At 39.6% G+C, this 16,283-nt stretch overlaps 1 protein-coding gene across 1 annotated transcript in view; it reads right to left on the bottom strand.

Moving 5' to 3' along the window:
* ABCA13 (ATP binding cassette subfamily A member 13) overlaps positions 1–16,283 on the bottom strand; it is a 503,527-nt gene that overhangs the window by 329,765 nt on the left and 157,479 nt on the right. Inside the window, exons 28-29 of the mRNA XM_033192140.1 lie at positions 15,455–15,568; positions 12,619–12,709 (exon numbers count right to left, since the gene is read on the bottom strand). Of these exons, the coding sequence (XP_033048031.1) occupies positions 12,619–12,709; positions 15,455–15,568 (205 nt within the window). The remainder of the gene's footprint in view (positions 1–12,618; positions 12,710–15,454; positions 15,569–16,283) is intronic.

Here is a 16,283-nt window from a genome sequence, read left to right as displayed (position 1 = left end):
ATGATGACAGACAATAATCTATACCTGGCCCTGTGTGCAGGCACTGCTTCCTACTGGCCCTCCTGTATCTCACTGATCTCCTGAATGCTCAGCTTTCCAAATGACAGTCAGCTGCTCCCTGTGCTCACTTCCACTCTCCATCGAAGCTTGGAGCCTACCTGCCATCCCAGGCATGTGTCCCCAAACACGGCAGCATCAGTCCCCACTGATGGCTGCCTCTGTGTCTCATGCTCACTTCCCTCCTCTACTGATTTCCCTGCTCCCAGATCCTCCTGGCTTCCCAGGTTTCTGGATTAAGTCTGGACATTGCTTGCTTGGCACCCTGCCCAGGTTTGAAAGGGGTGTTGGGGCTCTGTAAAGAGGGGCCAGTCCTGAACAAGAAATTACATCAAGATCCATCTCCATCATCCTGAGGTCTGTAGAAAAATCAGTTGACATGCCCTAACCTCAACTTCTTCCCTGGTAAGGAAAGATTAGTTTCCATCCACCAACTTCAGATGGCTGAGAACATGTAAGCTTCCAAACAACATCAAGGAGTGTCGGGCTCCTTCTGCCCTTCATCCCCTCAACCTGCATTGCACAGTTTCTCAAAGAAAAGACTGTTATTATGTTGTAACTGCTGTTATTATGTTCCAGTAATTTTCAGATCTCAGGCCAAGACATGAGTGTAAGGATTTGGGAAGACTGAATTTCTGATAATTAAGCTTTTGCTAATTATCTACAATAATAGTGAAATGTCATTGTATGAGTGTCAGTCTTGTGCCAGGTACAATTCTGGGCACTTCTGTATTGTCTCACTGAATCCTTATATCCATAGGGAATTACTAGTGCAATGTTCATTTTAAAGTATAGGAATTAAGGGACAAAGAGTACAAGCAACCAGTAAGTTTCAACACCATGATTCAAACACATGCCATCTAGCTTTGGGGTCCCCCTTCTTACAAATACACCAGGCTGCATTTATATTGAGTGGAACCATATTAAACTTCTGCTTACTGTGTGTCAAAAATATTCAAACATCAGGAATTCCAGACAGCCCTGCCTAACACATAGTAGAAGAATTACATGATCTGGAATTCAAAGAATTGGGTTCTTGATTCCACAGAATATTGTAGTGCCTTGAAAAAGCCAGTCTCTAAGCCTGAGATTTATCATCTATTTTAGAAAGAATGAAAATCTTGGTACTGTTTTCCAGAGAGAGTTAAAAAATATAAAAAAGGCATAAAGGCATTTAGTAAACTCTAAAGCAGAAAATCAATTAACTATTGCCTTCGGAGCTCTCACACACATCTCATAGAAATCCTCCCATAATTCCCAATTTGGTAGAGCCTGAAGGGCCTGGTTAAGTTAAGACCATCAAACTGAATTCATAGAAGAATAAAACAAGCTCACTGGAAGAATCAGTGAGAAGAAAATAGCTCAAGCCAGAGTTTTCAAATCGCATCAATAGCAGAAACATGTAATTGCACAGCAGTTTTCATTTCTCATTTAGTTTTATAGTCAACACTTTCTAAGGTTTAAGGCAGAAAAGGACCTTTGGTGTTTGGATGACACAATCAAAGAAGAGCTAGAAGGATCCGCAGCGTCGCGTTTTCTGCCTCAGAGTGTCATGAGTCCCCCGAGTTCCCCAACTGGGACACAGCATCTCAGAGTTCCTTGGAAAAGTTCTGAGCCTTTGAGCCACTGCAAGGCACACCAGTGAGGCCTTTCCCTCGGCACTGACATGGAAGGATTAGAGGCTGGCTTAGCAGTCTGGTCCACCCCACCTCACTCAACAAGAGGTCATGTGGTTTGGTTTAAAGAATTTATCTTGGCATGGTGCCCGTTTGGCCTGGAGATGGGGACACAGGATCTCCACCGCCTACTGGGCCTTGTGGACAAATGGGTCAGATGGAGTTGGGTGTCTGCCCACCACCCCTCGGTGGGCATCTGAGGCTGTTTAATCCTTGTGCTCTTTATGAAAGGGAGATGATAACCATTTGCTCAATGGTCTTTTTCCAAAGATGAAGTAGAATAACATGTAACATGCTTGACACTGTGTCTGGCACATAGAGAGCACTCAACAACTATTTCCTAGTATCACCGTTATTAATACACTATGTAAAGTTGTTTTCAGTAGAGGAGCAGACAAACTCCACTGCCTTTATTCTGCTCTAAGACTCCAACAATCAGTTCAGGTAACACAGCACAAGCAGAGCAATGTCCTGTGTGGTAGGGGAATTTCCAGATTTCCAGCCCCACCCCCACCCAACCAAAATGAAACACTCAGCACCCCAGTTTATCTGCTGTGGGAATACAGAGGGCCAGGGCTGGACAGCTGGCCTGGACTGGCTGTTGCGGAGCCAGTGCTGACACCAGCAGTTCTTCATATTTCTTGTCTGCTTTCTCTATTTCCTTCTCTAAGATGGCACCACATCTCTGAACCAGCTCTTGGCTGATGACTCCAGCAGACTGTGCTGATAGTGCCTTGTTGCATTGCACTTCTCAAGCTACTCCACCCAGGGAGAAGGGTGGATACAAGGGTGTGCAAGAAGAAGACAGGATCCTGGATGAGCCTTGAGAAGGTGAAAATTCCATGAAATAACTGATTTTTGTGTGTGAAAATGTTATATCATACTAGTCTACTCATTTGTTTTAGTATAAAATTATGTCTCATTGCCCTCAAAATGTTGCTGCAAAAGTGATTCCTTTGGACATTTCGTCATGTTTATGCCATGATTTTCCATGGGCTCTGGAACACTGCCTAGCACCTGCTAGAAGTACTGAGGTCTCAGGTTCTGGAGATAGCAGTGCTGTGAAATGCTACCGTAATGACTGGTATTTACGGGGCATGCAATTGCTGTGATGAAAACTCCCTTGAGGGTTCTTCTGATGTCTAAATAGTGTGGGTATGAGGCTAAACTTGGATATTCTTATGGGCAATTATAGCCCTGGGAGGCATCAAAAAGCAAGACCCACAAAAGACATGGGCTGGGGTAACCTGGTTTGGGAGCATAGAAGTGGCATTGACCCCTGCTATCACTGCTCCAGGAGTGCAGGTCACTGTTGTTGCAAAGCTGACAAGACATGGCTTTGCTCCCATGGCAATTGCACTATTTATCTTGTTTTGCATTAGATAGTTATTTAATCTGTAAAAGTTTCACTTTCTTCATCTGTAGCATAAGAAAAGGAAAATTACCCATGAAATTTTTGTGAAAAGTAAATGTAGTTGAAGTTTATATATATACTATAACCTGATTTACAGTAAGTGCTAACTATTATCATGTAACAGCTATAAGGAGAGAGCAAGTCTCCAACTAAATATCTTTAATTAATTTTTCTGCATGAAAGTAAGCAGAACAGCTAGAAAATAGAAAACCAAAGAGTATATTGTGCATGGGTGGGGGGGGCTTTATTTTAATGGAGAAGTGGAGATTGTTAAATTTTGCAGTGTAGGGCACTCTGGAGACATTTTTCTACTGCATCTGTATGTTGCTGACCATTTGTTATTTGGAATAGGCTGCACTATAAGCTTGCCTAGTAAGCGTGGTTAGACAATTTAAATGCATAAAATGGCAGATGTTAAACACAGTGAAGAGTGACTTGGTCTCACGATAGTGTGACTTTCATTATCTTCCAGTAGCAGAATCGAAACTGCTTTGGAGAAGGCTTTAAGCTTTCTTATCATGCATATAATTGGGAGACAAAGATATATCTTACAGCCATGCATCACTTAAACATGAGGATGCATTCTGAGAAATGCAGCATAAAAAGGCAGCATTAGGCAATTTCATTGTGTGTAAACATCACAGAGTGGACTTACACAATCCTAGATGTTACCACCTACTGCACACCTAGCTGTATAGCCTAGCCTATTGCTCCTACAAACCTGCACAGAATGTTATTGTACTGAATACTGTAGGCAATTGTAACATGATGTTAAGTATTTGTTTATCTAAAATATCTAAACATAGAAAAGGTATAATAAAAATATGATATGAAAGATTTTATATGGTATTAAATGATACACTTTATGAGAGTACTCACCAATAAAGCCTGCGGGCTGGAAGTTGCTCTGATGAGGCAGTGAGTGGTGAGTGAATGTGAAGGCCTAGGACATTACCATACACCACTCTACACTTTATAAACACTGTATATTTAAGCTACACTAAATTTATTCTTTAAATTTTTCTTCAAAAATAAATTAACCTTAGATTACTGTAATTTTACACTTTATAAACTTTTTAATTTTTTAACTTTTTGACCCTTTTGTAATCATACTTAGCTTAAAATACAAAACACATTCTATAGCTGTACAAAAATATTTTCTGTATATCCTTATTCTTTGAGCTAGCTTGTTTTTACTTTTAGGTATTTTTTTTCCTTTTAAGTTTTTTTGTTAAAAATGAACACACAAAACCACACATTAGCCTAGGCCTACACAGGGTCATTATCATCAACATCACTTTCTTCCACCTCTACCTCTTGTCCCACTGGAAGGAGGTCTTCAGGGCACTAACTCACATAGAGCTGTCATCTCCTATGCTAGCAATGGATTTTTCTGGATACCTCCTGAGGGACCTATTTGAGGCTGCTTTACACTTAACTCATATATATATACACACATATATACACGCAGACATATATGTACATATATACACATATATATATGAAATACACTCCAAATTGAATTAAATACATATGCCAATAACATAGTAGTTATATTATGATGATCAAGTATTACGTGCTGTACATAATTGTATGTGCTAGACTTTTCTTTGACTGGTAGTTCTGTAGGTCTGTTTCCACCAGCATCCCCACAAACAAGTGAGTAATGTGTTGCTCTACAATGTGATGACGGCTACGAAGTCACTAGGCAGTAGGAATTTTCAGCTCATTATGACTTTATAGGAACATCATCATGTATGCAGATCAATGTTGACTAAAACATTATTATGTGGCATTAATTACAAATTAGAAAAGCAGCTCCACACAAAAACTCTTAGGTCTTAGGACACTGGGCAGATCTCCCTCCTCTGGGAAGAAAGAAGCAATATCCTTGTTGGGTAACAGTTCCTGCACAATGGACTAGATATAATAAAAATAAAATGTGGTCTAGTATTGACTGCATGTTCTATCACTTTGGAGACCTCGACTACGCTCCCCAACCTAAATGATGAGGGCACTGCTATGTGAGAAAGATGGATTACAGAGGACAGGACACGAATGGGCAAAACCCCTGGTGAGAGTCCTATAGTCACGGCTCTTACTGGGTCGCTTCATCTCACAGTATACAGTAAAAATGGGCCAAGAAAAACACACAGGGCCCATGGAACAAGAGGCGTGGTAAAGACACACAGGCTACTTTAAGTCTGAAAGGGCCAAAACAATACTAAGGTTCACATATAGGTTGACATAAAACAACATAGTACAAAATTCTACAGTAATATGGGGCCAAGCTCAAGATAGTAACACAAGTTGATGATTGCTCCTGATTCAGTGTATACACCTGAGGACCCTAGACATGGCAGGCATCAGCCAAAACAGACCAGAGGATTTAACATTCCAGTATGTCTCCTCCTGACATTTGTTTTCAAGAGGTGACTCCATCCTATTTCTCTAAATGAGAGTTTATCAAGCTAGGTCCTACAGACACTTTGGGCCCATAATTCTTTGTTGTGGAGGGCTGCTCTGTGCAGTGTAGGATGTTTAGCAATACCCCTAGCCTCTACCTCTTAGGTGGCAGTAGCTGTGACCAGCTGTGACAACCAAAAATATCTCCAGACATAACCAAACATCCCTTGGAGGACAAGATCATCCTCAGTTGGGAACTACTAATGTGAACTGAGTCACAGTAACTTCTACTCACCATAACACTTTCAGTCTGCTTTTAATGCCTCGCTCATAATGTCACCAAATTTTAAAGCAAACCCTCCAACATTAAAGAGAGAACTCAAAATAAACAAATAGAAAACAGTAATAGTAATTTTAACATAAACTAAAGTTAAAATAACATTATTTTTATAGAGAGGTAAAAATATCAAAGAAACGATGACAAGAAAACTCTCCTTAATTGAAGAACCATCGTCTTCAGATTGAAAGGCCATATTGAGGAAACCCCCACTTAGAGTAATGGAAGACAACGTGGGGCAGATGAAGTTTCCTGCCAAGAACAATCAGGAAATATGAATGACCTTTTAAAAATCTATATAAAGACTTTAGTTTAAAAGTTTAAAAAAGTCTACACATTGGGTACAGTGTACACTGCTCAGGTGATGGCTGCACTAAAATCTCAGAAAGCACCACTAAAGAGCTTATCCATGTAACCAACCACCACCTGTTCCCCAAAATCCTATTTAAATTAAAAAAAAGAAAGAAAATCCATATAAAGACTTTAAAGAGGTACCAAGGCAGCAAAAGCTCAAAGGTCAGAGATGCAAGAGAAAAGGGAACCTTGGGAAGCCTGGTATTTGGTCCTGCTAAAAACTGAGAGGCTGAGTCGCCAGTGGTCCATGGGACTTTGAACTCAGGATCTACATGGTCCCTAATTGATATCAGCTTTATAGGTGAGACCCCCCACCCCACCCAAATACGGCATCTATCCAGGAGTACAGGAAACTGGAAATTTCCCTACTAAGGCTGAAGTCTACCTCCATCAATCCACTCCATCCCCAACTGGATTAGGAGAACGTGGCCCTGCCCTAGCTCTCTCCCAGAAGCCGGAAAATAACTTTATCTAGAGGAAGATAGCACTATCAGGAGACTCAAATTTATTTCTACAATTTTCCATTTATAATATCTGGTTTGAATTTTCTTAGTCCTTAATATTCCTGGAGACAAGGCAAGAAAAATAACCAAAAAACAAGAGAAAAATAGACTTAAAAAATATCCACAAAAGACAAGTATTAAAGCTCACAACATGCACTTCCAAAATGTGAGTATTGTGCCCAAAATTAGATGAAAATAGACTTTCACCAGGGAGTTAAACACTATTTTAAAATAATAAAATTTAATTTTTTTTTTTTTTTTTTTTTTTTTTTTTGAGACGGAGTCTCGCTCTGTCACCAAGGCTGGAGTGCAGTGGCCGGATCTCAGCTCACTGCAAGCTCCGCCTCCCGGGTTCACACCATTCTCCTGCCTCAGCCTCCTGAGTAGCTAGGACTACAGGCGCCCACCACCTCACCTGGCTAGTTTTTTGTATTTTTTAGTAGAGACGGGGTTTCACCGTGTTAGCCAGGATGGTCTCCATCTCCTGACCTTGTGATCCGCCCATCTCAGCCTCCCAAAGTGCTGGGATTACAGGCTTGAGCCACTTCGCCCGGCCATAAAATTTAAATTTTAAGTGGAAAATGCAACAACTGAAAAATGAAGAACTTCATTGATATGTTTAATAGCAGATTAGACCCAGCTGAAGAGAGAATTTGTTAATTAAAAAACTAGTAAGAACACAAATCACATACTAAAGCATAAAGAAAAAATAGGTTGGAATACATAGAAAAGGATATAAGAAGTATTGAACACTGTCAAGAGTTTTAATCGTGTTTAAAAGACTGATTAGAAGTTCTGGCCAGGGCAGTCAGGCAGGAGAAAGAAGTAAAGGTATTCAGTTAGGAAAAGAAGCAGTCAAATTGTCCCTGTTTGCAGATGACATGATTATATATTTAGAAAACCCCTTCATCTCAGCCCAAAATCTCCTTAAGCTGATAAGCAACTTCAGCAAAGTCTCAAGATACAAAATTAATGTGCAAAAATCACAAGCATTCTTATACACCAGTAACAGACAAACAGAGAGCCAAATCATGAATGAACTCCCTTTCACAATAGCTTCAAAGAGAATAAAATACCTAGGAATCCAACTTACAAGGGATGTAAAGGACCTCTTCAAGGAGAACTACAAACCACTGCTCAGTGAAATCAAAGAGGACACAAACAAATGGAAGAACATTCCATGCTCATGGATGGGAAGAATCAATATCGTGAAAATGGCCATACTGCCCAAGGTAATTTATAGATTCAATGCCATTCCCATCAAGCTGCCAATGACTTTCTTCACAGAATTGGAAAAAACTGCTTTAAAGTTCATATGGAACCACAAAATAGCCCGCATTGCCAAGACAATCCTAAGTCAAAAGAACAAAGCTAGAGGCATCATGCTACTTGACTTCAAACTATACTACAAGGCTACAGTAACCAAAACAGCATGGTACTGGTACCAAAGCAGAGATACAGACCAATGGAACAGAACAGACATAGTAATACCACACATCTACAGCCATCTGATCTTTGACAAACCTGACAAAAACAAGAAATGGGGAAAGGATTCCCTGTTTAATAAATGGTGCTGGGAAAATTGGCTAGCCATAAGTAGAAAGCTGAAACTGGATCCTTTCCTTATTCCTTATACGAAAATTAATTCAAGATGGATTAGACACTTAAATGTCACACCTAAAACCATAAAAACCCTAGAAGAAAACCTAGGTAATACCATTCAGGACATAGGCATGGGCAAGGACTTCGTGTCTAAAACACCAAAAGTAACGGCAACAAAAGCTAAAATTGACAAATGGGATCTAATTAAACTAAAGAGCTTCTGCACAGCAAAAGAAACTACCATCACAGTGAACAGGCAACCTACAGAATGGGAGAAAATTTTTGCAATCTACTCATCTGACAAAGGGCTAATATCCAGAATCTACAAAGAACTCAAACAAATTTACGAGAAAAAAAACAAACAACCCCATCAAAAAGTGGGCAAAGGATATGAACAGACACTTCTCAAAAGAAGACATGCATACAGCCAACAGACACATAAAAAAATGCTCATCATCACTTGCCATCAGAGAAATGCAAATCAAAACCACAATGAGATACCATGTCACACCAGTTAGAATGGCAATCATTAAAAAGTCAGGAAACAACAGGTGCTAGAGAGGATGTGGAGAAATAAGAACACTTTTACACTGTTGGTGGGATTGTAAACTGGTTCAACAATTGTGGAAAACAGTGGTTTTCTAGATCCTCAAGGATCTAGAACTAGAAATACCATATGACCCAGCCATCCCATTACTGGGTATATACCCAAAGGATTATAAATCATGCTGCTATAAAGACACGTGCACATGTATGTTTATTGCAGCACTATTCACATAGCAAAGACTTGGAATCAACCCAAATGTCCATCAGTGACAGACTGGATTAAGAAAATGTGGCACATATACACCATGGAATACTATGCAGCCATAAAAAAGGATGAGTTCATGTCCTTTGTAAGGAAATGGATGCAGCTGGAAACCATCATTCTCAGCAAACTATTGCAAGAACAGAAAACCAAACACTGTATGTTCTCACTCATAGGTGGGAATTGAACAATGAGATCACTTGGACTCGGGAAGGGGAACATCACACACTGGGGCCTATTATGGGGAGGGGGGAGGAGGGAGGAATGGCATTGGAAGTTATACCTGATGTAAATGATGAGTTGATGGGTGCTGACGAGTTGATGGGTGCAGCACACCAACATGGCACAAGTATACATAGGTAACAAACCTGCACATTGTGCACATGTACCCTAGAACTTAAAGTATAATAGAAAAATAAAATAAAAGACTGATTAAAAGACTGACAAGCCTGATTAAAAGCAAAAAGGAGAGAGAAAGAAGAGATACAAAATTATTGGTAATGAAATAGGGGATATTTCCACATATCATTCAGATGTAATTTTACTTTACTGAGTAAAATCACTCAGGAATTTTTTCTCTCATTTTCTTTTTCAGGACAACACTGATTAATATGAACCCACAAAACATGGCAACAAAACAAAAAGGAGGACATAGAGCTCAGGAATCATGGCATCCACCCCAGGAGAGCAGGGCAGAGAATTCCTAGGAAAGCAGCTGGGTGCTGGCAGGAGTGGGCAGCCTGCCCAGGTGGAGCGTGGTAGGCGGTCTGGGTGGCGTTTGCACTGACAAAAGGACTCAACATAAAGATGATGTGTTGGCACACAGGAGGTGGGAGCAATGGAGAACAAGTGTTTCATGTAATAGTAAGAGAGCATAAAACTCTAGGAAAAGCGAGACATGGTAAATAAGGAAATGTCATTATAATGCATAGCCTGGCTCTGCACTGAACAACATTTATCTCCTCATACTGTTCTATGACAACTAAAATGGTCATATTACCATAGTGGGAGCAACTGATCAGGGAAATGATGTAGTACAAAACTAAATCTACATCTTTCAGAACAGGAAATCAATTGATAATTCCTGTAACAAATAAATCAAGAAATACTACCACAGGTGTATCAGTTAGATATATAACAACTAATCTTAAAGAAATTCCTAAGTTTAAATTCGTACTATGGAGTGAAATGCAAGGCAAAGCTAGATGAAGGGACTTTTTCTTAGTAACAGTCAATATTTATAGATACAAAAAACTTTTATAATAATCTTAATTTTTTGCAATCAGGTAACAAAATTATATGAACAGTTTAATCATTTTTGTGAAAATACATATACTTATCTTCATATGAGTACATATAAATTCATCTACAAAGGAACTCTGAGGCTTTTAAAATAGCTATCTGCGGTGATAAGATTATAGGTGGATTTGTTTTCTGGCTTATTTGTATTTTCTAATGTTTCTACAACGGACATATATACTTTTTGTAATAAAGCACAAAGTTATTTTTTGAAGTTATATAATGAGACCAGGCTCAGAGGCTCACGCCTGTAATCCCAGCACTTTGGGAGGCCAAGGCGGGAGGATCACCTAAGGTCAGGAGTTTGAGCCAGCCTGGCCAACTTGGTGAAACCCCATCTCTACGAAAAATACAAAAATCAGCCGGGCATGGTGGTGCACGCCTGTAGTTCCAGCTACTGGCGAGGGTGGGGCAGGAGACTTGCTTGAACCTGGAAGTCGCAGGTTGCAGTGAGCCGAGATTGCGCCATTGCACTACCGCCTGGGCGACAAGAGCAAAACTCTGTCTCAAAAAAATAAAAATAAAATAAAAGTTAGATAATGAATAAAAATGACAGCATGATTAGGCAAATATTCTCAGAAGTTGCATCAATATATCTTCGAATAGTCACATCAGTTTCCAGGTACTGGTTATAGGATGAAGAAAAGTGAGTATGACCTAGGAATAAATTTTAAAAGGGTGCATGCAGTAAGGTGAGTTCATTTGTTAGCTAAGTTACAAAAGGAGATTTGCATCCAGTCAGTGATCAATTCCTCACCACCACCCCACCCGTGAACGCCTGACCCCACTTTGTGCCTGCTCCTGGAGGGCTATACAGGGTGAGAGAAAATAACCAACATTCACCTGGATGAGACGGTCTTCAACTTCCAGCATCAGGCAGAAGCAGAAAGAAGAGAGTATCACACTTCATGGATCTCAAAATTCCATGTGAATCTCATATTCTGTGTCCCAACACACTTGTAGGAAAAGTTCTAAATTTCTAGGGAACTTTCTCTTAATTTTACAATGGAAGCTTACATGTGGGAAAACCTATTCAAAAGCAGTGTTGGCTAAGCAGCAACGTGTTGAACAAACGTGGCTCAGGTACAATTCACACTCTAAGACATCTGCATTAACACTAGCACCACGGTACGTGCAAACTCAGGAGACATCTGTGTTCCACACAGGATCTCTCAGACCCATGTAAGTCCTTGGTTCCAGCAACAGAAGATGGGGACACTGTTATAAGCTTTCCAGAGCTACTTCTTTTTTTAAAGGTGTTTTAATTAATTGAAAAAATTATGTAATGCATTTAAAATACAAAACATTTTAAAATATGATTAACCTTTCTGAAGTAGCATTAAGTATTACATTCACCAGAAATTGTTTTAAAGGGAAGTACTATATTATGTTTAATAAAATGTCTTGCCTTCTTCTGACTTTCATATGTAAGGCAGATTCGAAACCCTTTCCCATGCACAAGCAGAGTGTGACGGAGTCAGGGACCTGGAACAGCCTGACACCCATCCTTCCTCTGACTCCAGGTCCCTGCCAACTGGGTTAGGCTGCTGAGAGTTTCTCTAGCAGGGCCCTGACTGCTGATTTTGCCACAGTGTTGCAGTTTCTGAGCACAGTCATCTTCTTCTCTGCACTGCATGGTGGAACAGGAATAGTTTATGCCCTTCTGGATTATTTCATGGAACTGGCTTTCCTTGTGTGTCCAGCAAATGTTTGTTAAACACCTAAATGAATTCACAGATTCATCAATTGCAGAGGTACAATAAATGTTTACTGATATGTAATGTTTTTATCTGAGCTTCTCATTTTCAAATCTATGCAATGGCTTTCAAGTTACTTTTAACTCGATAATAATAATAATTTCTTTTATAAACTTGTTTTAAAATTCACAATTCTTGTGTTTGAATCAGATGACTTCCTTTTTAACTAGGTTCTTTAGTAGTTAAGTACTGAATTAGTGAATCAAAAAAACTTCAGGCATGAACAAACTTTGGGGTGTATTTAGTTCAAGCCCTTCAGGATCCAGATAAGAAAATAGAAACTGAGAGAGGAAAAGCGACCTGCTGGAAGTCACCTAGCAACGTCACGGCCCAAGGGGGAGGACCCACCTAAGTGGCAGAGCCATTTAGGCAGAAGAACACTACCACGCCCATCAGCACACTTACCGTGTGTCTGGAGTTTTCCAGTAAGTTTGTCTACATCAATGTGCAACTGGGTTTCTACAAAGTTTCTTACAAATTTGTTTCTCAGGGCCTCCTAAAGAAAAATAATATAGCTTAACAAAAATAATTGCATTATTTCGTATTATTGAATAATACCTATTAGACTTATTCAAAGTTTCATTACAAAGGAACAAGGCATATAAACTGAATCCACTTAAAAGAAGTTTTAAAACACCACAATAAATAACGGGATAACATCTTATTAGGACCTTACCTTGAAAAACAAAATCAACAATTATGAAAATTTATGTTGTAGTTGTAATTATTTATTAATACTAAAAACAAAGAATGAATTAAGTGGTTTGTTTTTGGCAAAATTTTCTAACGAACCTATGTAGTAACCTTTTACTCTCTATAAGATTCTTTCCTTTCCTTTGCATGGCCTTCCTCAGAGGCCAGTTATAAAGACAGGGTCATCGTTATAAAAACTCTGAGGGAGGATTTCAGAATTTCCCAAATCCTCTCTCAATGTTTTGCTACTCATCTTCAGAAGCATCTTTCATTGCTTCATCTGTACCATTATTCTCTCATTACTATTGATGGTTGTGACTTTCCTCATTTGTCAATGATTGGAGACAAATTGTTTACTGTGGAGAGTTCTCCAAGATTTTTTCATCAACTTAATGACATCTTGCCCCTTTAATCTGCCAGTGATATCCATGTACTTGCATTGCACTGCCCCACACTTATGACATACAAAAACCAGCAAGAAGCTGAGAGGGAAAGATGCTGATGTATCCAGGCTCTGCCGCAGGATCAATGACTGGGAATTAATTTTGGAATTTGCCAATTTCTTAGAGAATATTTGTATGCTATCCAGATTTTGGTCCAGTACATAACCTGATAACACAGGAGCTCCAGATAGGAATTCTCAAATAAAATGTACCCTTTGTAATTAGCTCTTTTATTTCTCACATTCACCTTATTACATGTGATGGTTTTAACTAATCTTGTCTAAGGATGAAAAACTTTATTATGAAAGTTTGGTGTTTGCTTTTCTTTTTTGGATTCTTATTTATCTTCCTTCACTGGGCATTCGCTATTTGCCAGTCAATGTGCAGGGCAGTTATTATGCATCATGTCTTTTAATCTCAACAACATCCCCATGAGGTTACTGTTGTCTTTTACTGATGGAGCAGGGAAGCAGAGCAAAGTTAAGGCTTTACCCAGAGACTCTAACCACTCCATCTAGTGGCGCAACCAGGCCTGGAACATAGACATCGACTACTACAAACCCAAGGCACTGCAAGTTCCCTTGAGCGTAATCCCAAAGCTAAGAAATAGAGGAACAATTTACACCGTCTTATCCTATGGAAGGTAAGTTCTTCAATTGGTTGGACATGTGACTTTGATTTCTGACATGGCCACTTAGTAAGTAGTACTCAGGTATACCATAGAGACTTCACAAGGAGCTGCCCAATTTTTGAGGCCGAGTTAGGCACTGCTTTATGTTCTCCTAGATCTTTGTACACTCTCAACTTGGTGCTTATAATATTGCATGATATATTATTGCACACAATATATATATAGTTGCAGCAGAGACCTTATCCAGTCTAAAATACTATCTGTCCCATTAACTGCAAAGGTTTGCTGATGTCTGTATTAACAGATTAATCCATGCACAAGCAAATTAAAGATTACAATACTAGCTAATACATATGGCCACGGTCGCTGTGAGAATGAACATCGCAGACCTCCCACTGCAGGAAACGGAAATGGCAGGTCCCACTGCTGCACTCTGAATCCATGGTCCTTTGCCCTGAGGCCACGCCTCCCATGGGCTGTCCCTCAACAATGACTACCACATCAGGCCCACTCCCAGGAGCCACAGGACTCCACTGACATGGGACCCCTACCTTGATAACTGACTTTAGCTCTGTGACTCCCTCTCAGCCTTATCTGATGTCCATTAAATTGCAGGGTCCACCAGGATGCTTCCACCCGACCTTCTCCCTCTCGTTTGCCTCAGGGTCAGACTTCCATCACCATTGACAACCTTGCTTCCAGCCTGTCTAGCTTCCTCTTCCTTTGCTCAGCAGCCATTTCCCAAAATAAAATTATTGCACATATAATCCTGTCTTGGCATCTGTTTCTTGGAAAACTCAGACTCACCCAGTAGCATTTTCTCTGTGTCAAAACCTATTCCAAACGCTCTATGTATCCTGACCCATTTATACCTCATAACTACTATCACTTCCTCATTTCTCAGGGAAGAAACCTAAGGCACAGAGAATTTCAGTGACTAGTCCAAGATCACACAACTGGTGGCAGGGGTTGAGCTGGGAATCAAACTCAAATGATTCTAGCTCCTGAGTCCATACTCTGAACTACTTACCTAGTGGTTAATGAAAAACTAAACATGAATTAAAATGCAGGCATATTTTGTCATCCTATCAGAGTTAAGGTAAGTTGAAGTTACACAAATGCCCAAAAAATTATTAGGTGATCTACCTGAATTAAAGTTTTACATTAATGATTGTCAGGCTCTAATGGAGTTAGGCCATTCTAAACTGTAAGTTGTTCCTTTTTAAAATATTAAGTTGTCAATACAGAATATGAGGAAATGATCATTGATTGTTGAATAGACCTGCAATTCAAAAGTATGCAAACAATCTAAAAAGCATTAAGCTTAATACAGAATTTAAAGAACAGGTTACTATTAACAAATTATTAATCATTCTCACAATGATACCATCTTGCATGGGTAAAATACTGAAAATTCACAAAATGTTTTCTCACATAGCTCCCTATCCCTCAGTGGCAGAGACCAACCACTCACCTGCAGCTGGTTGAACATCTGGCCACTTCCACTTCTCTGGAAAAGGCTGGACATTTCCAGCAGTGTTTCTAATAAAGCTTTTAGCTTGTCCACAATATAAAAGGTGGAATTAGCCTGCAAAATGAAGCATATTTGGATATGTCTCTTATTCAGCTGTTATATTATGGTAAATCTTCCAACAAGGATGGTCTGTGACATGGCCACCAGAGCAAAGATCTGCCTGCAGGCCAGTTGATGCCTTCCTCAATAACATGAAAAGTTCCGATGCCCTCATATTGCGGGTGAGTCCTCTGAGACCTCTCACCTTGACTCTGTCCATCCAGGGGCTACCTGCCTGTTCACTGCTGTCTCACCAGTCACTGCTGGGTAGAGCATATGTCCCCAATATATACTGACCTAATTAATCAATGCTTGCCCACATTTCTTTCTCAAAAATACTTTCTCAACTAATACTTGTTTTATGGTACCCAACACTATTGAGGATAGAATAAAATTGGTATATTTTTTCATTTATTGCTGCTGGCAGAGTACACTGGCATAAGACTTTTATAAGGTAATTTGGTAACAGAAAAATACAGTCACTGATCCATAAAACATGCACATGCTTTACTCTCTCAAGATAAAAGGACTCTATCCTAAGGAAATCGTTTAAATAAAATATAAAGCTATTTCCATGAAGATGTCTATTGCAATATTATTACATTTAATACTGAAAGCAGTCTAAATGCCAAAGGGACAATGTTTAAGGAGGGTTTCAGAGTCTAACCACATCTCCCTAGGGTCACTAGGAGACCATCACAGTGGCACAGGAGCTGGAAAGCAGCCAGCA

The sequence above is a fragment of the Trachypithecus francoisi genome, unplaced genomic scaffold, assembly GCF_009764315.1.
Source record: "Trachypithecus francoisi isolate TF-2019V2 unplaced genomic scaffold, Tfra_2.0 Lachesis_group4, whole genome shotgun sequence".
NCBI lineage: Eukaryota > Metazoa > Chordata > Mammalia > Primates > Cercopithecidae > Trachypithecus > Trachypithecus francoisi.
The sequence above is the reverse complement of the archived record's forward strand: the minus strand, read 5'-3'. Positions and strand labels throughout refer to the sequence as shown.